Genomic DNA, 15765 nt, shown 5'->3' on the forward strand with positions numbered 1-15765 from the left:
CAGGGTTTAGTATAACTTGATTCATAGTCATTCTATAAACTGTTACTTGTATTTACTTGAACACTTTTTTATTTCTCTAGGGAATGTGAAGTTTTCAGTAAGAACCATGCTGCTCCATTTTCAAAAGTTATTACTTTCCACAAGAAGGAACCTTTTGATCTGGAAGCATATTATACCCATCCAAATGAAATACCTTATCCTGAACCCAGAATAGGTGAGAACAGATCATAGAAAATATATTTTAAATAATCTTTTGTACACCTTTTTTTAAAAAAAGATTCATTCATTTAAAATGGTTTATATAAATCACTGAGCCAAATGTCTTGGCATAGAATCATAGAAATGAAAAGCTGGAAGGAACCTCAGTGTCAAGTCCAGACCCCCTCACTGTGGCAGGACCAAGTAAACCTAGTTCTGTCCAACCTGTACTTAACCATCACTGACTGTTTTTATTTCACACTTCCCCTGGAAGCCTATTCCAGAAGTTAACTATCCTTATAATTAGAAAGTTTTTCCTAATATCTAACTTAAATCTCCTTTGCTGCAAATTAAGTCCATTATTTCCTGTCCTATCCTCGCTGGACATGGGGAATAATTGAGTCTCATCCTCTTTATAACAGCCCTTAATATATTTGAAGATTGTTGTCAGGTCCGTCCTCAGTGTTCTTTCCTCAAGAGTAAACCTGACCAGCTTTTTAAACTTTTCTTCATAGGACAGGTTTTCTAAACCCTTTTATCATTTTTGTTGCTCTCCTTTGGACTCTGTCCAATATGTCCACATCTTTTCTAAAGTGTGGCGCCCAGAATTGGACACCATACTCTTGCTGAAGTCTCACCAATGCCAAGTAGAACGAGACAGTTTTCTCCCGTGTCTTAAATACGACACTCCTGTTAATACACTTCAGAATATTAGCCTTTTTTGCAACTGCGTCACTTTGTTGATTCATATTCAATTTGAAGTTTGAGAACCTCATTACTAAATGACTAAACTAGAAACTTTTTTCACTTGAAGTCCATAGCACTTGGAAGTCTACGATTCCTGGAATTTATCAGTCAGACTTCTAGTAAATAGGACCTCTCTAGATTGGTCAGACTTGTATGGGTTAAGCTGTCAGGAACAGTGAATGTGGGTCTAGATGATAAATTCAGATATTCTGCTGAATCAACTGGTCTGTGTTCATAGAAAAAGGTTGATACACACCCCCTTTGGAGAGATGGAAACTATAGCTTTGACTGTGGATGCAAGTGGTGAGCCTGGGCCATTACCACAGAGATGCTGATGGCACAGAGAAGTCTAAACTGACATCCAAAAAGCTGATGCGCTTATTACTTTGGGGGCATATTTCTGGGATTTGCCTTATATTTGGTCTAGGTCAGGGGCTCTCAAACTTCAGTGCACGACGACCTCCTTCTGACAACAAAAATTACTACATGACCCCAGGAGGGGAGACTGAAGCCTGAGTCTGCCAGAGCACCTCTGCCCCGGGTGGCGGGGGTGGCAAAGCCCGAGCCTCACCACTCTGGGCAGGGGGGCCAAAGCTGAAGCTCAAGGGCTTCAGCCCCTGCAACCTGAGCCCCGCTGTCCAGGGCTGAAGCCCTTGAGCTTTGGCTTTAGTCCTGGGCAGTGGGGCTGGGGCTTCAGCCCTGGGCCCCAGCAAATCTAAGCCAATCCTGGCGACCCCATTCAAAGGGGGCTGCGACCCACTTTGGGGTCCCGATCTACAGTTTGAGAACCGCTGATCTAGTAGCAGTGCACTCCCTACTTCACCTCCAATTTAGTTCCTCTTTATCTGCTAAAATTCACTTAGCAGCCATATCTGCTTATCGCAATCCAATTGAGAAGACTGTAGTTACTCATGACATACTAAAGAGATGTATGAAGTTGTCTAGAGGGGACCAGCTCTTAAAGCTCCAACACCATTAAGGGTTCATAACCAACTCAAATTGGGAAGGCTCTGGGTGAAGTTCATTGTTTCACCTGTCAGTCAAAATAGCATTTGTTATAGCTGTAACACCTGCTAGAAGAGTAAGCAAACTCATGGCTGATCAGTTTTCCATAAGAACAAAGTGATACTCCGTACTCCTCCTCATTTTTTGGCTAAGGTCATAACTGATTTCTATCTCAACCAGTTAAGTAACCTGCCAGTGTGCTTTTCCCATATGTCAAAGTTTCACAAACTAGTTGCTAAAAATGCTTTACTTTTCTATCTAAATTTCTTAGTCCTATTTAGAAAGTCAGCAAATGGGTGGGGGGGGGTGTTTTTTCTTTTGGGAGATAATAAAGGCATTGGGATATAATTGCATGCCCTGTCTAAGTGGGTTAGGCAGTGTATAGAGGAAAGCTATAAAGTTTTCTCTACTCCTGTCCTAGTGGGAATTGGATTACATTCTACAAGGGCAAAGGCAGCTTCAGTGGGATGCCTTAGGCATGTTCCCATTTTACGAAGCACTGTTTGTTAAAGTTAGCATTCTGATCAGGTGATTTATTTTGGTAGAGCATTACTGCAGTTGCTGTTTAATTAGGATTCTGGATCCCACCTTCCTTGGATGAGAGTACTACTTTCTAAATTATCCCAAAAGTGGGAATGGGAAGAGTCAACTTGAAGAAATGAAGGTTACTCACCTGTGACCAGAGTTCTTGAAGGTTGACTGTACAATTACACTCCCTATCCACCTTCCCCTCTTCTTTAGAGTCATAATTATCATCTTGGCCCTGAAGGAGGGATAGAAGGCCAGAGTACCCCACACTCCTTTCATAGCCTTGCCCTCAGAATACTCAGGAACAGGGAGGAGAAGGTGTTGGACAGATTGAGAACACTCCAATGAGCACTGATGTGAGAAGTTTGTGCAATTCTGACAGTGGAATCAGCATATCCCATGAATGGAAATGTGCAGAGTCCATCTCAAAGAACTCTGATTATAGACAAGAAACCTTAAAGTTATTTGTCATTCACTCATCTTACTTGTGTTCATATTTTCTATGCCTGGTCATCTTAAATATAAATTTTTGTGAAAGACTGAGCAATACTTATTTGGCTCATAGATAAGAGTGATAATGGGGAACATACTCAGAAGACTTTTCTGTGCACATATAACTAAAGCAGCTGAATTTGAAACTTCATGTCAGTCATCACCAGAGTAGCAGCCATTTGGTAAATTTTTTTGTTGCTTGCAGGTATAGTTTGAAAATAAGGTAAGCAATTAATATCCACATACACGGTAACTATCGTTTTTTTGAGCCATGTTATTGCTTGTGGCACTAGAGTCACTAAACACTGTAATGCACTTCAGCTTGCACCTTGAAACTAGTCGGAAGCCAGTACAGGTGAACAAAAGGCATTGTGTCCCTGGTAAACATGCCCATAATTGAACCAGATTCTGCACTAGCTGAAGTTTCTTCAGTTGCAGCCTTCTTTGTTATTTCCGTAATGCAATATTGCGGTGTGCTCTAAGAGGCATAGCTACAGTCTGTATCAAAGCATGGTTGCAATTAGAGCTGAATGAATAATTTGCGGAAAGACTTGATGGAATTTAGCCCCCCCTTCCTGAAAGGGGAATGAAGTTGTAAAATTGTCAAAGGGTTAGGTGGTACCACCATTTTGAGGGTAACTATATTATTAAAAAAAAAAGTCTGAAGGGAAGATCTAAGAGAATGAGGTGAAGTACAAAGTATATTCCTCCAATCTTCCAGGATTGTAATGTGTTTGTCAATAAGACCTCCAGTGACCTCAGAGCCCAATTCTGTCAGTTTGGGGTACTTAGAAAAAGGTACTTCTGTATAGTGTTTTACATGTTAATATCACTGTACAAATTATTGCAATGCCTTATGTAAGAGATCCTCATTTTACAATTGGGAAAGGCTGAGGCAGATTTTCGAAGTGACTTCCCAAAGTGCCACAGTCAATGGTAGAACCAAGATGAAAATTGAGGACTACTTGATTCCCAACCCTGTGTGCTCATTTTCTCCTTAGATCCATTGCTTCTCACAGAATATAAACTATGGAGTTCTTCACAGGTATATATTAATTATATACAGGAGAGGAGGTACGACTAGACATTGTTCTAGCTACTGAGTTACCCTTTAAACCTACAAATACTTGTGTTTTGGAGAAATACTTCATGGCCTTTTAAAGTGTGTGGCAGTGAAAGCGGATCTGGGGAATATTTTTGAGGAATGATCGCCCCTCTAGACTTTCCAGAAAACCAGATTAATCCTCATATGCTGCTTGTTTGTTTAGGGCGTTTCACTATTCAGAATGTTGGTCCTCAGTATGATGGTGACAATTCCAAAGTGAAGGTTAAAGTACGTGTCAATATACATGGAATCTTCAGTGTGGCTAATGCATCAGTAATAGAGAAGCAAAATGTGGAAGGAGATCACAGTGATGTACCTATGGACACAGACTCATCATGTAAGAATCAAGGCAAAGATGATGAGCTGGTATGTAAAACTGTAAAACTTCTCTTGTAATTGCAACAAAAGAACAGCGAATCAAAGATTAAATCGTAGTTAATTCCAGTCTGCTACTTCTGAGTGATTGATTTTCTCATATTAATCTCGTATGTGTGCAGCATTCTACTTAAGTAAGCAGTAATGATATGTTCAGGGCTACACAAGACACATTCCTTTCACTCCCCAAGGAGCTTACAGTGTAAAAGACAAATGAAAATAAGATTCACACAGATACCCATAGAAAAGTGTTACATTTTCCTCAAATTTTTTTCTTCTGCTAACAGTTTTCAGCATTTTTTAATATTAGCATTGAATGGCAACAATTATGTTGCTTTTGAAGGAAAGATTTAATGATTTCCAACAAACTTTATAAAACATTTCATAAAATTAAGTACTTGTTGAATGAAGCTTACTAATGAAAACAGTTCTAGGTTCTGTGTATCTTAATGGAAAATCGCTATATTTCATCTTTAACTACAATCAACTAAACTTTCATTTGTTTGCATTTTTTCATTTTATATACTTTAATCATGAAAACCTTTAAGTGCAAACTTGCTTGCATGACTGAAAGATGGGGAAATGTTACAGTTTTTTAACAATTTTATGCCATACTTAATCACTGATACTGAGGAATTGGCATTGTAAACTTTGTGATCTACTAGTCAGTGACATAATCCCCATAAGACGGACATCAGCTCAAGTCTTCATCTCAGTTCCAGTACCGCAGCATGTCCTAACCTTAAAAGCATGCAACCCCTGGAGGGCACCAGACTTATCTTTAGGGAGAAGAGAATACAACAATTGCATGACTCTGAATCATCTACAATGCACAACTGCAGACCTGCAACTGTCGGTAAAGCAGTGGCAAGCTTAAAACGCCTTTCTTTCCTGCTCCTGCTGTGGACCCTTAGAGAGCCACATGAACTGCTCATATGTACAGGACTACAGTTTTAGCTGTTAGTCTAAATTTTTGCCTTTGTTCTTGGAATCTGTTGCTTGGCTCTGAGAGAGCATGTCCTAACTCCCCAGGAGACCCCAATGGATGTCAAGAGCAGCATGCAGCCTTCTGGCAATAGGAACAACTCTCCCACTCCTCCTCCATGCTATTGCTCATTTAATTTTTGCCACCTCTAATCTTAACCTCTAATCTTTTGTCCCTTCTGATACTTGCTGCTCTGCCAGTTCTCTAGCCTCTCTCCAACTCCACCCACATATTTTTTTTACCCTCATCTTACTCTACTAATAGCCAATCATGGCTCTTGCTTTGCATTCACTATTTTTATACTTGTACCTCAGGTGAAAATAATGACTTGACTTCCTGCTATTCAACTATAAGTTTATTTACCCCTGCCCATTCTATTTATTCCTTCAGTTCTGCCTAAGGAGCTTGCTAAACCATTCCTGTGTTCTGTGACTGTTATGCTTTCGACTCCTGGCGACTGTCTGCAAATTTCCACAGACCATAGTGACCAAGTCAATTAAGAAGTTTCCTCCTTTTTTTTCCATTCCTTGTTTCTGAATGAGGTGCCCCTCCTATTAGCCATCTGGGACCATTCGTCTTCAACAGTGCTCCTTTCTCTCTGCCTTAAAACATGCTCTTGTGTCCTGCTAACTTAAATTCATCCACTCATCTGTCTTACCCACTGACACTTCATATGAAAGATTCATGAGCATACTGTATTCTCACTGCCTGGACTTCCAATAAAGTCTCCACTCTTATAGGGTGAGGGGAGGGATAGCTCATTGGTTTGAGCATTGGCCTGCTAAACCCAGGGTTGTGAGTTCAATCCTTGAGGGGGCCATTTAGGGAGCTGTGTCAAAAATCTGTCTGGGGATTGGTCCTGCTTTGAGCAGGGGATTGGATTAGATGACCTTCTGAGGTCCCTTCCAACTCTGACATTCTATGATTCTCCAGAGAAACTGCTCAAGGTCACAAGTGAACATTTTGAGCCAAGTACAGAGAAGTCTGACTTTTTATTACAATCTGTGCACTGTTTTTGCTGCTGCTCATTTTGTACTTTATCTTTTGGCTTCTGCAACAGGGCTTGACATGTTCTGCTGTTGCTCCGATATCTCTGGTTCCTTTTTTTCCTGGCATCGCTCAGATATCTTTTCTTGGTATCCTCCTGTTTTGTTTCCATTATCTGCCTTTTTACATTGATACTTTGTATGGCAGTCTCTCCAAATGTAGTTCTTTATGTTCAGTCTCTTCCCCTCCATTCAAGCTTGCCTCTCCAACTTTGGCACACGTCCTGCAATTCCTGTCGTCATATTAAACTTCCTGTTCTCCTCCAAAACTATCACTTCTCTTTATTACCATTTACGACTCTTTTCCCAGTTAGACACAACTTCAGTGTTCCCTTCCTTTTCTTTTACGTCCAGACTTTTGGTAAATCCTAGTGGTTTCCTTCTTTCACTTTTCTGAAATCTTTCCTCTATTCTCTGCCCCTGCTGGTAAAATCTTGGTGTGTGCCTTGAGCATAAATTCATCTGGACTACTCCAGACCACCTCTTGCGTCCCAACATCTCACCTTCTCTAATTGATCTGCCACCTCCCCCACTGTATCCAAAACATTGCTGCTCCTATTAAAATAGCCTCCTATTGTGTAAGTGAAGCACCTTGCCTGCCTACTCCTTTAAATCTCTTCTTTAAAACTTATTTTCTATCTTCCAGAACATTTGTGCTAATTTCATTTTCTCATATCCTCTTGCATTTGAATTTGTCTGAATTCAGTTGTGAGCTCCTCAGGATAGGGGCTTGTTTAGAAGAAGCCTTCTCTTCCAAACACCTATATTTCCTCCCACGGTAATATTTTTCCAGTTTTTCTTGCTTAGTTCATTCAACCTTTGTTTTTATGAAAGTTAGAACAAGTGGTAGAGCAATTAGCATTACATAAGCATAAGGACACTTTTGTGCTCTGATAAGTTGAATGGGTTAATATTTTAAATTTACAGTATACTTCTCAAGGAGTACAAAAGTGCCTTTGACACTTATTTTGAATACACTTATTAAGTAAAATGTAAAAAGTAATGGAAAAAGACATGGCTGACATTTCCATGTAATGTACTATGTGTGGAGAATATTTAGAATAATAATACACTGTGCTCAATACAAAAGTAACCACTTTTATCCCTAGGCTTTCTTCCATGACAATATTCCTGTTCTTCCTAATTTGTCTTCTGTTTTTACTATGGTGCTTGTCAGCAATTCTCTTTCATTATTGAGGATGATACCCTTGACTCTGAGGATAAGGTTTGTGATGCATATATGTAGTATTCTTTAGCTGTTTCTCTTAAATATAGAGAAGATTCCCCCTTCCCCTCTTTCCAACTGTTGCCTTTGGTAGTCTGTGTGAACAGTAAGAACAATAAGTTGAAAACTTGGTTTCTCTTCTGAAAAGACAAGTCTAAGAACTTGGCAGAAGTAGCCTGCTGCTGCTTTAAAGTATATTGTTAAACAATAGTTTAGCAAACTAAATTATTTCATGCTCGTAATGGTTGCAGCATATATGCTGGTGCCTAGAGTTTCACAACAAATCTTATTAACATATAGGGAAATAATTGAGTTAGTCCATGTGCATTTTTGTGTTGCTGACAGTTTGTTACGAAAGAGAAATTTAAAAGTAATTCACTTTGCACTTAGGTGTATTCTATGGCAAATCCAGGAATTTTATTGTTTTTCTAGGAATTGCTTCTAATCTTATCATGGAAAATGGTAACTTTCCTTTAAGTACAGTATGAAAATTTAGCAATCTACTGATACTGAACTTGCCACTTAAAATTTTAAGGATTCATTTTAAGCAAACTGAGTAAATGTGATTAGTGAGTAAATATGCATTTTGAATTCTAGAAACAGTATTAGTCATTTTTCCTATATATTAGTGCTATATAGCTTTGTGTTGATTGGCTATCACTTCCCTAATATTAAAAACTGAAAAATCTTCAATAAATTTACATGCATTACAAACACAAGGTTTTAAAATCAGGCAGACTTCTGTCTTGTGCCATTTTTGAGGTTTTAAAGTACTTGAGACTCCAAACTTCAGTTTGAACTCTGAATGTTAGTGCTGCTGTTGTTTTAATTCTGGTGTTTAAATAGTTGAGTGCATGTGACAATTTAATAGGAGACATTTCTGCTGAGTTAATATACATTGTGTTCCCTATTTTATTACTAAAGGTGTTTACATGACAAGAAAATCTTTGTTACTAAAAAGTCAGCTGCTAGTTGAACTGACTTCATGTGTTGAATAACTGTTCACAGTAACTGTGATGTCATCATGAAAACTCAAATCTAGGAATCCGGAACAGGTGAACTAACCATAGGGCTGCTACTTAGAGGAAAGATACAGGGGAACAAAATGGAGGGGAGGCGGGGGGCGGAATCACCATACTCATTTAAAAAAAAATGATGCCAGCAACTCCTAGTGTTGTCTAAAAATAATTCTAATATGCTATATGAACTGTATCTTGACATTTACAAATTTAGAAAGAAATTATTCATGGTAGGTACATAAAACTAGTTTTCAAGTGCTAATATCATGGGCCTGCCCTACTTGCTTCTTTTCATACACCTGAGAAGTATCAAAGAGCCTCCACTGTACAGGAACTAGTGAGCATGATAGTATATAGTAGTTGTAAAGCAGGTGGGAGTTTAAGCTCCCGGTTGACATAACCTTTTTCAAAGGAGCTTCATGTTTAGTTACCCTCCTTTTAGCCTTTCAGGAAGAAATTAGACCTAAACTGTGATGCGTACGCCACCTTCTCGCAAAACTGGTTTTGAACAAGTGCTGATCTGGTATAGTGGGTGTCCACCCACCCAAGAACAGCTAGTGTCAGAAGCTCTTGGTAGCTTCCCCTTCATTGGAGCAAGAGAAGCTGTATACAGGACAATAGTAGCATACTCAATAAGTATTGCAGTAAGACTTTGACACTAACACTGGAAACTAGTTTCATGGTCTTGCTATGACTATATATGTAAGTTAAAATTAAGTCAAGGAAAATGTATTTTCACACTGGATTTCAAAGTGTAGACTTGTGATGATGTAATAGATCTCCTGAAGTTCTGACTGTTCCATAGAGAATCTTTTCCTCTCCTACCCATGTTGGTGTTGTGTTCTTTAAAATGTCTTTTCTAGTCCTTGCCTACAACTTATTTTCAATTAAATGTGTGTAAGTACTGTGGGCTTATTGTAACTGTCACAAGGCACATTCAAAAGGACCATTTCAGAATATTTTTTAGCTTTAAAAGTTCACATTTTTTTCTGAAGTAAGTACACAGGATAACACTGCATCAAAACATGTCACTTTAATTATGTTACATATGAGGATTTTGTCCTGTTTTTAAACTAACAGATTCCACTGTGTTTTATAATAAAATGCTAATCTGTAGTAGTTGACTCCAGTCAGAAGAACATCTTTGAGCAAGGTTGGGTGTTCAATTATCTTACCTTCTCTTCCTAGGATAAAATGCAGGTTGACCAAGAGGAAGGCAATCACAAAAGCCAGGCAGAACAGCCAAGCCAAGCAGATGAGGAAAGTGAACAACATGGAGGAACTGAAACAAAGGTTTGTATCAAATATTGATAAAGGAAACTTTTGTGAATTTGCCCATATTCATTTTTTTTCCTGTCTTCATGTGACCATTCTTTTCTTGGTATTCCCAATAAATATGTACATCTGTATACACTTCCCTATGTACATCTCAATTGAAGTACAAGGGATTATTCTAGGAGTATCAAAACTATAATTAGTAGTACTGCCATGGTACAGTTAAAAATGACAACTTTTCCCAACACTTTTCTTTTTTGATGTAAGAGTTTAAGACTTCAGAGAACATTTCTCTAAAGTTGACATTAAAGAAATAATGGGATTCACATTGATGCTATGACACAGGGTTTTTTGAAACAACGGATTATGGAAATGCAGGCACCAGAGATTTTGCTGCAACTAATTTAAAGAACTCTTGGGCTGATTTTCTTTTCAAGTAGTGTATAATGTAGTCTTACTGCCTTATTTCACATCTTTGTCAAATTCAGTATAAGGCATTGCTAGTGTTTCAAAAATTAATAGTAATGTTAATTTCATCATTTCTCATTTACTATAGATATTATTCTCAAACTCTGCCTTTCAGAAAGGCAGATAAAGAAACTTAATACAAAGTTAAGATAGCAGTGTCCCTGGAGTAGTGCAGCAGCATCATTTTTTTTTCAGTTCTTTCTTGGCTGTTCCATTTTCATGTTTGGCATTCTCACTTTTTAATCACATACCTTGGACTACAATAGAAATGTTACACATAGTGTCAAATAGTTCTCAGAATGTATTTCTTTCCATAGACTGCTTCAGGAGACAAGCCAGATCATCTGGCCCAGCCTGTTAAAGCTAAAGCGAAGATCAAAAGTATTGAACTACCTATCCAGGCTAGTCTGTATAAACAGTTGGGGCAGGACCTTATCAATAGCTACATAGAAAATGAGGTAAGTGCATAGTTCCTTTAAGATTCACTCATATTCACATCTCCATGCAAAGAATTCTCCTTGTCCAAGAAATAGTTGCTAGCATGCCCTAGCTTGTTCCTGAGTTAAATAATTTAGAACTACCAAATTTACTTGAAATTTCTGTAATATCACTGAAAAAGCAGCAAAGAGTCCTGTGACACCTTATAGACTAACAGACGTATTGGAGCATGAGCTTTCGTGGGTGAATACCCACTTGGTCGGATGCATGCATATCACTATTACTGGTCATACCAGTTTTTTCTTAATAAACTGAAAATTTTAACTCCTAATCTCCAAAAGTCTTTGCAGTTCAGGCTAAACCACCACCACTAACTTTAGTATAAGTTTCTTTGCTTGGGGATCGCAGTGAATCTAAGAACTTCCAGGGAGAGGTAGTACATTAGAGACAGCTGGTTGACAAGACCTAGTACTTCTTGGGGCAAAGGTAGAATTGACCAGGATGCAACTTTTTTCAGTCTTTAGGTTTTAACAGAGGTTTCATCTTAAGCTATCCTGTTTGTCAAGGAGTTGGGGGAGGGAAAGTCTAAAAATGGAATAAATTGTGATCTCTACAAACAGAGCTTGCTGTTCAGAGAATCATTTTTGATCATGTTAGGAATTGTCAGGCCTTGAAATGCAAAATAATTCCTCATTACTTGCAAACCATTGTCCAGCCTCTCATCTGCAGCACTCTCCAGCCCCATGCCAGTATTCTTAAACTGAAGAAATGCTTCTTGATTCTATCAATTTGTAGTAATGTCACTCAGCTCAAATGAGAATTCCTTTTCTCTGATCTGCTGAGTGTGCAAACTTTTGCCCTCCAATAAAGATACAAGTTCCTTTCCGATGTTAATTTGGATTAGAAAATAAAATTGAGAGGTTTGGAAGCTTCTGTGTGAAGGAAGAGGATCTAAGCTGCTAGAGGTTGCAAAAATAAAAAATTGTATCTATCTCCCTGTTTCTGAAGGGGCTACAATCAGATTTCACAGCTGTAATTTGGTCAGGAAAAAAAAGGGGGCAGAGACTATTTGTATGTAGGCAACTCTGCAGTATAATTCAATCTAAAATGCTCCAAAAATCCTAGTTGCTTAAACCAGTGCTTTCTCAAATTGTCAAAGCTCCTATGTTTTTTCAGGGGATGTATTACTCAAGTTCTGGTCATCCCCAATTTGGATCTTTATTAACAAGAGTATCTGTTATCTCATTGTCAGTCTGATAATTGCTCTCTACTGGTGATCAAACATCTACGCAATGTAAAACTTGTTGCATTTCAGAATTTTTTTTCTTGTGCTGCCGCTAAACAAGCTCTGAATAGCGCTTGCGTTGAAACAGAGGTTACATTAGCTTTGAGCAGGGGGTTGGACTAGATGACCTCCTGAGGTCCCTTCCAACCCTGAGATTCTATGAATCTGAAAAAATCTGCACAGCTAGGAATAGCTTTCTACAGGATAACACTTAGATTTTTAATCTTGCACTCTTTATGTTTCTGTGCATTAGATTTAAACTGATTTTGAACTTTGTTTTCTTTTCCCCTCCCATAGGGGAAGATGATGATGCAAGACAAGCTAGAGAAAGAAAGAAACGATGCTAAGAATGCTGTTGAAGAGTATGTGTATGATTTCAGAGACAAGCTGTGTGGTGTCTTTGAAAAATTTGTCACCGAGGAAGTAAGGAGCCAGATATACATTTTATAACCGTTCTAACATTGAACTTCTTATTTAATACTGAGTATGGTATGGTTAGGAGCTAAATGAATTAAGTACTGCTTTTCTTTTTGGGCTTCTGGTTAATTCCTTGGAGAAATGCACTAGCTGTAAAACATAGGAATACTAACTATCCAACTCAGTTCAGTTTTGTTCCACGTTAACAATCATGAGTCTACTGACAATGGTTCTTTATGAGAGAATTCTCTAGATGGTAAAGATTTGTCAAGTATGATGGTATGTCATCCTGGGGTCTAACTATAGCAGTGGTCTCAAACACGCGGCCCACGGGATTGCCCCCTGTGGCATTGTGAGCCCTGCGCCGCTGTCTGAAGCAGCTGGCAGCACGCCCCTTCGGGCCAGGGGCAGGGAGGGGGAAGGAGACAGAGGGCTCCTGCATTGCCTCCTTCCAGACAAAGCCCCCCGCAGCTCCCATTGGCCGCGATTCCCTGTTCTGGCCAATGGGAGCTTCATGGGAGGTACCTAGAGGAGCGGCAAGAGCAGCGCATGCACCACGGAACCTTGAGGCCACCCCCCCCCCAGGGGCTGCAGGGACAGGGTTCCAGCTGCTTCCTGGAACGGAGGGGCCAGGGCGGGCAGGCAGACAGGGAGCTGCTGCCACCCCAGAGCCTCTCTAGGTCAGTGGCACCGGGCTGGAGCCTGCACCCCAACCCCCTGCTACATCCCACACTCCAGCTCCCTGCCCTGAGCACCCTGCACACCACCTGCACCTCAACTCCCTGCCCTGAGCTCCCGCTGCACCCTTTCTGCACCCCCTGGGGGCAGTGTTGGGGTGGGGACTTCAGGGAAGGGGTTGGATTGGGGCAGGAAGAGGTGGGGCAGGGGTGGGACCTAATGGAAGGGGTGGAGTGGGGGCAGGGACAGAGGCAGTGACGGGGGGTGGCAGTGATGCGGCCCTCGGTTCAATGCACTAGTCCTCATGTGGCCCTCGTGGTCATTTGAGTTTGAGACCCCTGAACTATAGTCAGGCTCAAGTGTCACTTGTCTCCATGAAAATTTAGGAAAACATGACATACCTGTTAGTATTTGGTCCCGAATGGAGTGAGTAGATTTGAGGAATAAAATGAGAAGTGGCACAAACAAAGATTGCCCCTCTTTATATCTTTAACCTTGCTTTCTCCTTAGCCTGGAGAGGTATTTCATATTGAAAAGCTGTTGTTGGGTTGGTATGTCTTGCAAGCCCAAACCGGAAGTGCCAGACAGAACACCACTTTTTTATCCCTTCTGTGCCTTATCATGCGTTTGGAGGCAGCATCCAATGTTCCTTGATTGTCTTATTGTGGTGTCCCTGTGTCCAGTAGCTGCCAAAATAGAAATCAATTACAACTCCCAGGCAGCCACTTTGGCTAACAGCGACACTAAACTTACTAAAAAGCAACAGAGTCCTGTGGCACCTTTATAGACTAACAGATGTATTGGAGTAAAAGCTTTCGTGTGTGAATACCTACTTTGTCAGATGCATGCGTCTGACGAAGTGGGTATTTATAACATCACCCACGAAAGCTTATGCTCCAATACTTCTGTTAGTCTATAAGGTGCCACAGGAATCTTTGTTGCTTTTTACAGTTCCAGAGGAACACGGCTACCCCTTTGATACTAAACTTACTGTAAGTGTTGATACCAAAGCCTGCTCCAGCGGTTATTTGGGACCATAACTGAAGAATGCTGTACTAGACCACAAGTACACATGGTGCAAAGACCTTTGAAGAGTAAATGAAAGGAGAATGAGGCCTTAGTTTTCTGCCAGAGAAACCCCTAGAATCATCTTAAACATTTTACTGTGGTGGAAATACTGAACCACATATTGTCAATACTTGTTTTTATGCATAAACAAGGGTGGCTGTAATTGGTAAAACCATACTACACAAGTTACACTTCAGCTGGCTACATAGCTTATATGTAATTTATTGAAGTACTGCTATTTGAACTCTTGCCAGTGCCCCATAACCTTCTCATGTACAAATATGCTACCAAGGAGGAGAATTCAAAACGGAATATGCAAAATCTCAGTTACAGTAAGTTACAACCCTGATTAGTGAAGATGCAATACGTCACTTCACCACTATGTATCGCATAGGCTTGGAATCCTTGTGGTCAGTCTTTAGTTTCCCCCATTTGATTTTTCTAGCTAATAATGAACTGGCATGTGAACCCAAAATTCCCTTTCATATTCAGTAGATATGAATTAATTAGGACATTTTTGTATTTGTCCTGCTACCTCCTAAATTCTGTTACCTTCATAAAGAGAGAGAGCTTTTCTGAATGATTTTTTTTCACTATAAAAACGTTAACTTGCTTTTTTTAGGAGTCCAGTAAAGTGACCTTAATGTTGGAAGATACAGAAAACTGGCTTTATGAAGATGGGGAGGACCAACCAAAACAAGTATATATGGATAAACTTCAGGAATTAAGAGTAAGATTGCTTTTACAGAACATACATTTTTTAAAAAAACCTTACTAAAGGTGAAATACAGTGATCCCTGTGTCTGAGCACGTTTATCCATTAAAAAAGCCCTTTAAAGCATGTTCATGAACACTGGTATCAGGGAGTGATTCAGGATTAATGAAATCTTAAGCTAGATACCCACATTTGCATCTGAAAATGTTTTTATGCTGTCGTGTGCAATGAATAGAGTAATTAGAATTTAGTGTACCACATTTGTCTAATATTGTGGTTGTATTTGAAGATTTTCATACCTTAATTTTTGTCAATTTTTTTGCCACCTGTTAAATGTCACCAGTAGGTGCCATCTGACCAAATGGCACAAGGCTTTTCTGTGACTCTTGTAACTACTTTCCAGAAACTACTGGGTAAAATGTTAAATGCACATTTTTAGAAGGTCTTGTTTAAAAACACTTTCTATGTGATAGACCTTAAGATGGCAGTCTTCGTTTTTTTAATTCGATTGTGCTCATAGCTGAAATCTGCTTTGTTGCTGGCAGTGGGGCTAGGTGCCTCAGCAATGATTCCTAACATCATGGGCATTCTCTACCTTTCACAATTACAATCTTGGACATTTAACTCTTAATAACCTCAAATTGAAAAATGCTTCATTCTCAAACAGTGTAGTGAAACTGCTGATTTAGTACTCTG

At 39.5% G+C, this 15765-nt stretch overlaps 2 protein-coding genes across 5 annotated transcripts in view; one reads left to right on the top strand and one right to left on the bottom strand.

Annotated features, from left to right (window-relative positions):
- Nucleotides 1-15765, top strand: part of HSPA4L (heat shock protein family A (Hsp70) member 4 like) — a 57580-nt gene that overhangs the window by 37472 nt on the left and 4343 nt on the right. The window contains exons 11-17 of one of the 2 annotated variants that reach the window (XM_039539560.1): nucleotides 81-214; nucleotides 4239-4441; nucleotides 7659-7706; nucleotides 9914-10018; nucleotides 10786-10926; nucleotides 12489-12614; nucleotides 14977-15084. In XM_039539560.1, the coding sequence (XP_039395494.1) occupies nucleotides 81-214; nucleotides 4239-4441; nucleotides 7659-7706; nucleotides 9914-10018; nucleotides 10786-10926; nucleotides 12489-12614; nucleotides 14977-15084 (865 nt within the window). The remainder of the gene's footprint in view (nucleotides 1-80; nucleotides 215-4238; nucleotides 4442-7658; nucleotides 7707-9913; nucleotides 10019-10785; nucleotides 10927-12488; nucleotides 12615-14976; nucleotides 15085-15765) is intronic. The other variant, XM_039539559.1, reaches the window with a different exon arrangement.
- LOC120405806 (WD repeat-containing protein 64-like) overlaps nucleotides 13616-15765 on the bottom strand; it is an 89414-nt gene continuing 87264 nt past the window's right edge. Inside the window, exons 29-30 of one of the 3 annotated variants that reach the window (XM_039539578.1) lie at nucleotides 14278-14371; nucleotides 13616-13972 (exon numbers count right to left, since the gene is read on the bottom strand). In XM_039539578.1, the coding sequence (XP_039395512.1) occupies nucleotides 14311-14371 (61 nt within the window). In that variant the 3' untranslated portion in view covers nucleotides 13616-13972; nucleotides 14278-14310. Of the gene's footprint in view, nucleotides 13973-14277; nucleotides 14372-15765 lie in introns of those variants that run through there. The other 2 variants (XM_039539568.1, XR_005598899.1) reach the window with 2 other exon arrangements.

This window comes from Mauremys reevesii, linkage group 5 (assembly GCF_016161935.1).
Source record: "Mauremys reevesii isolate NIE-2019 linkage group 5, ASM1616193v1, whole genome shotgun sequence".
NCBI classification, from domain to species: domain Eukaryota; kingdom Metazoa; phylum Chordata; order Testudines; family Geoemydidae; genus Mauremys; species Mauremys reevesii.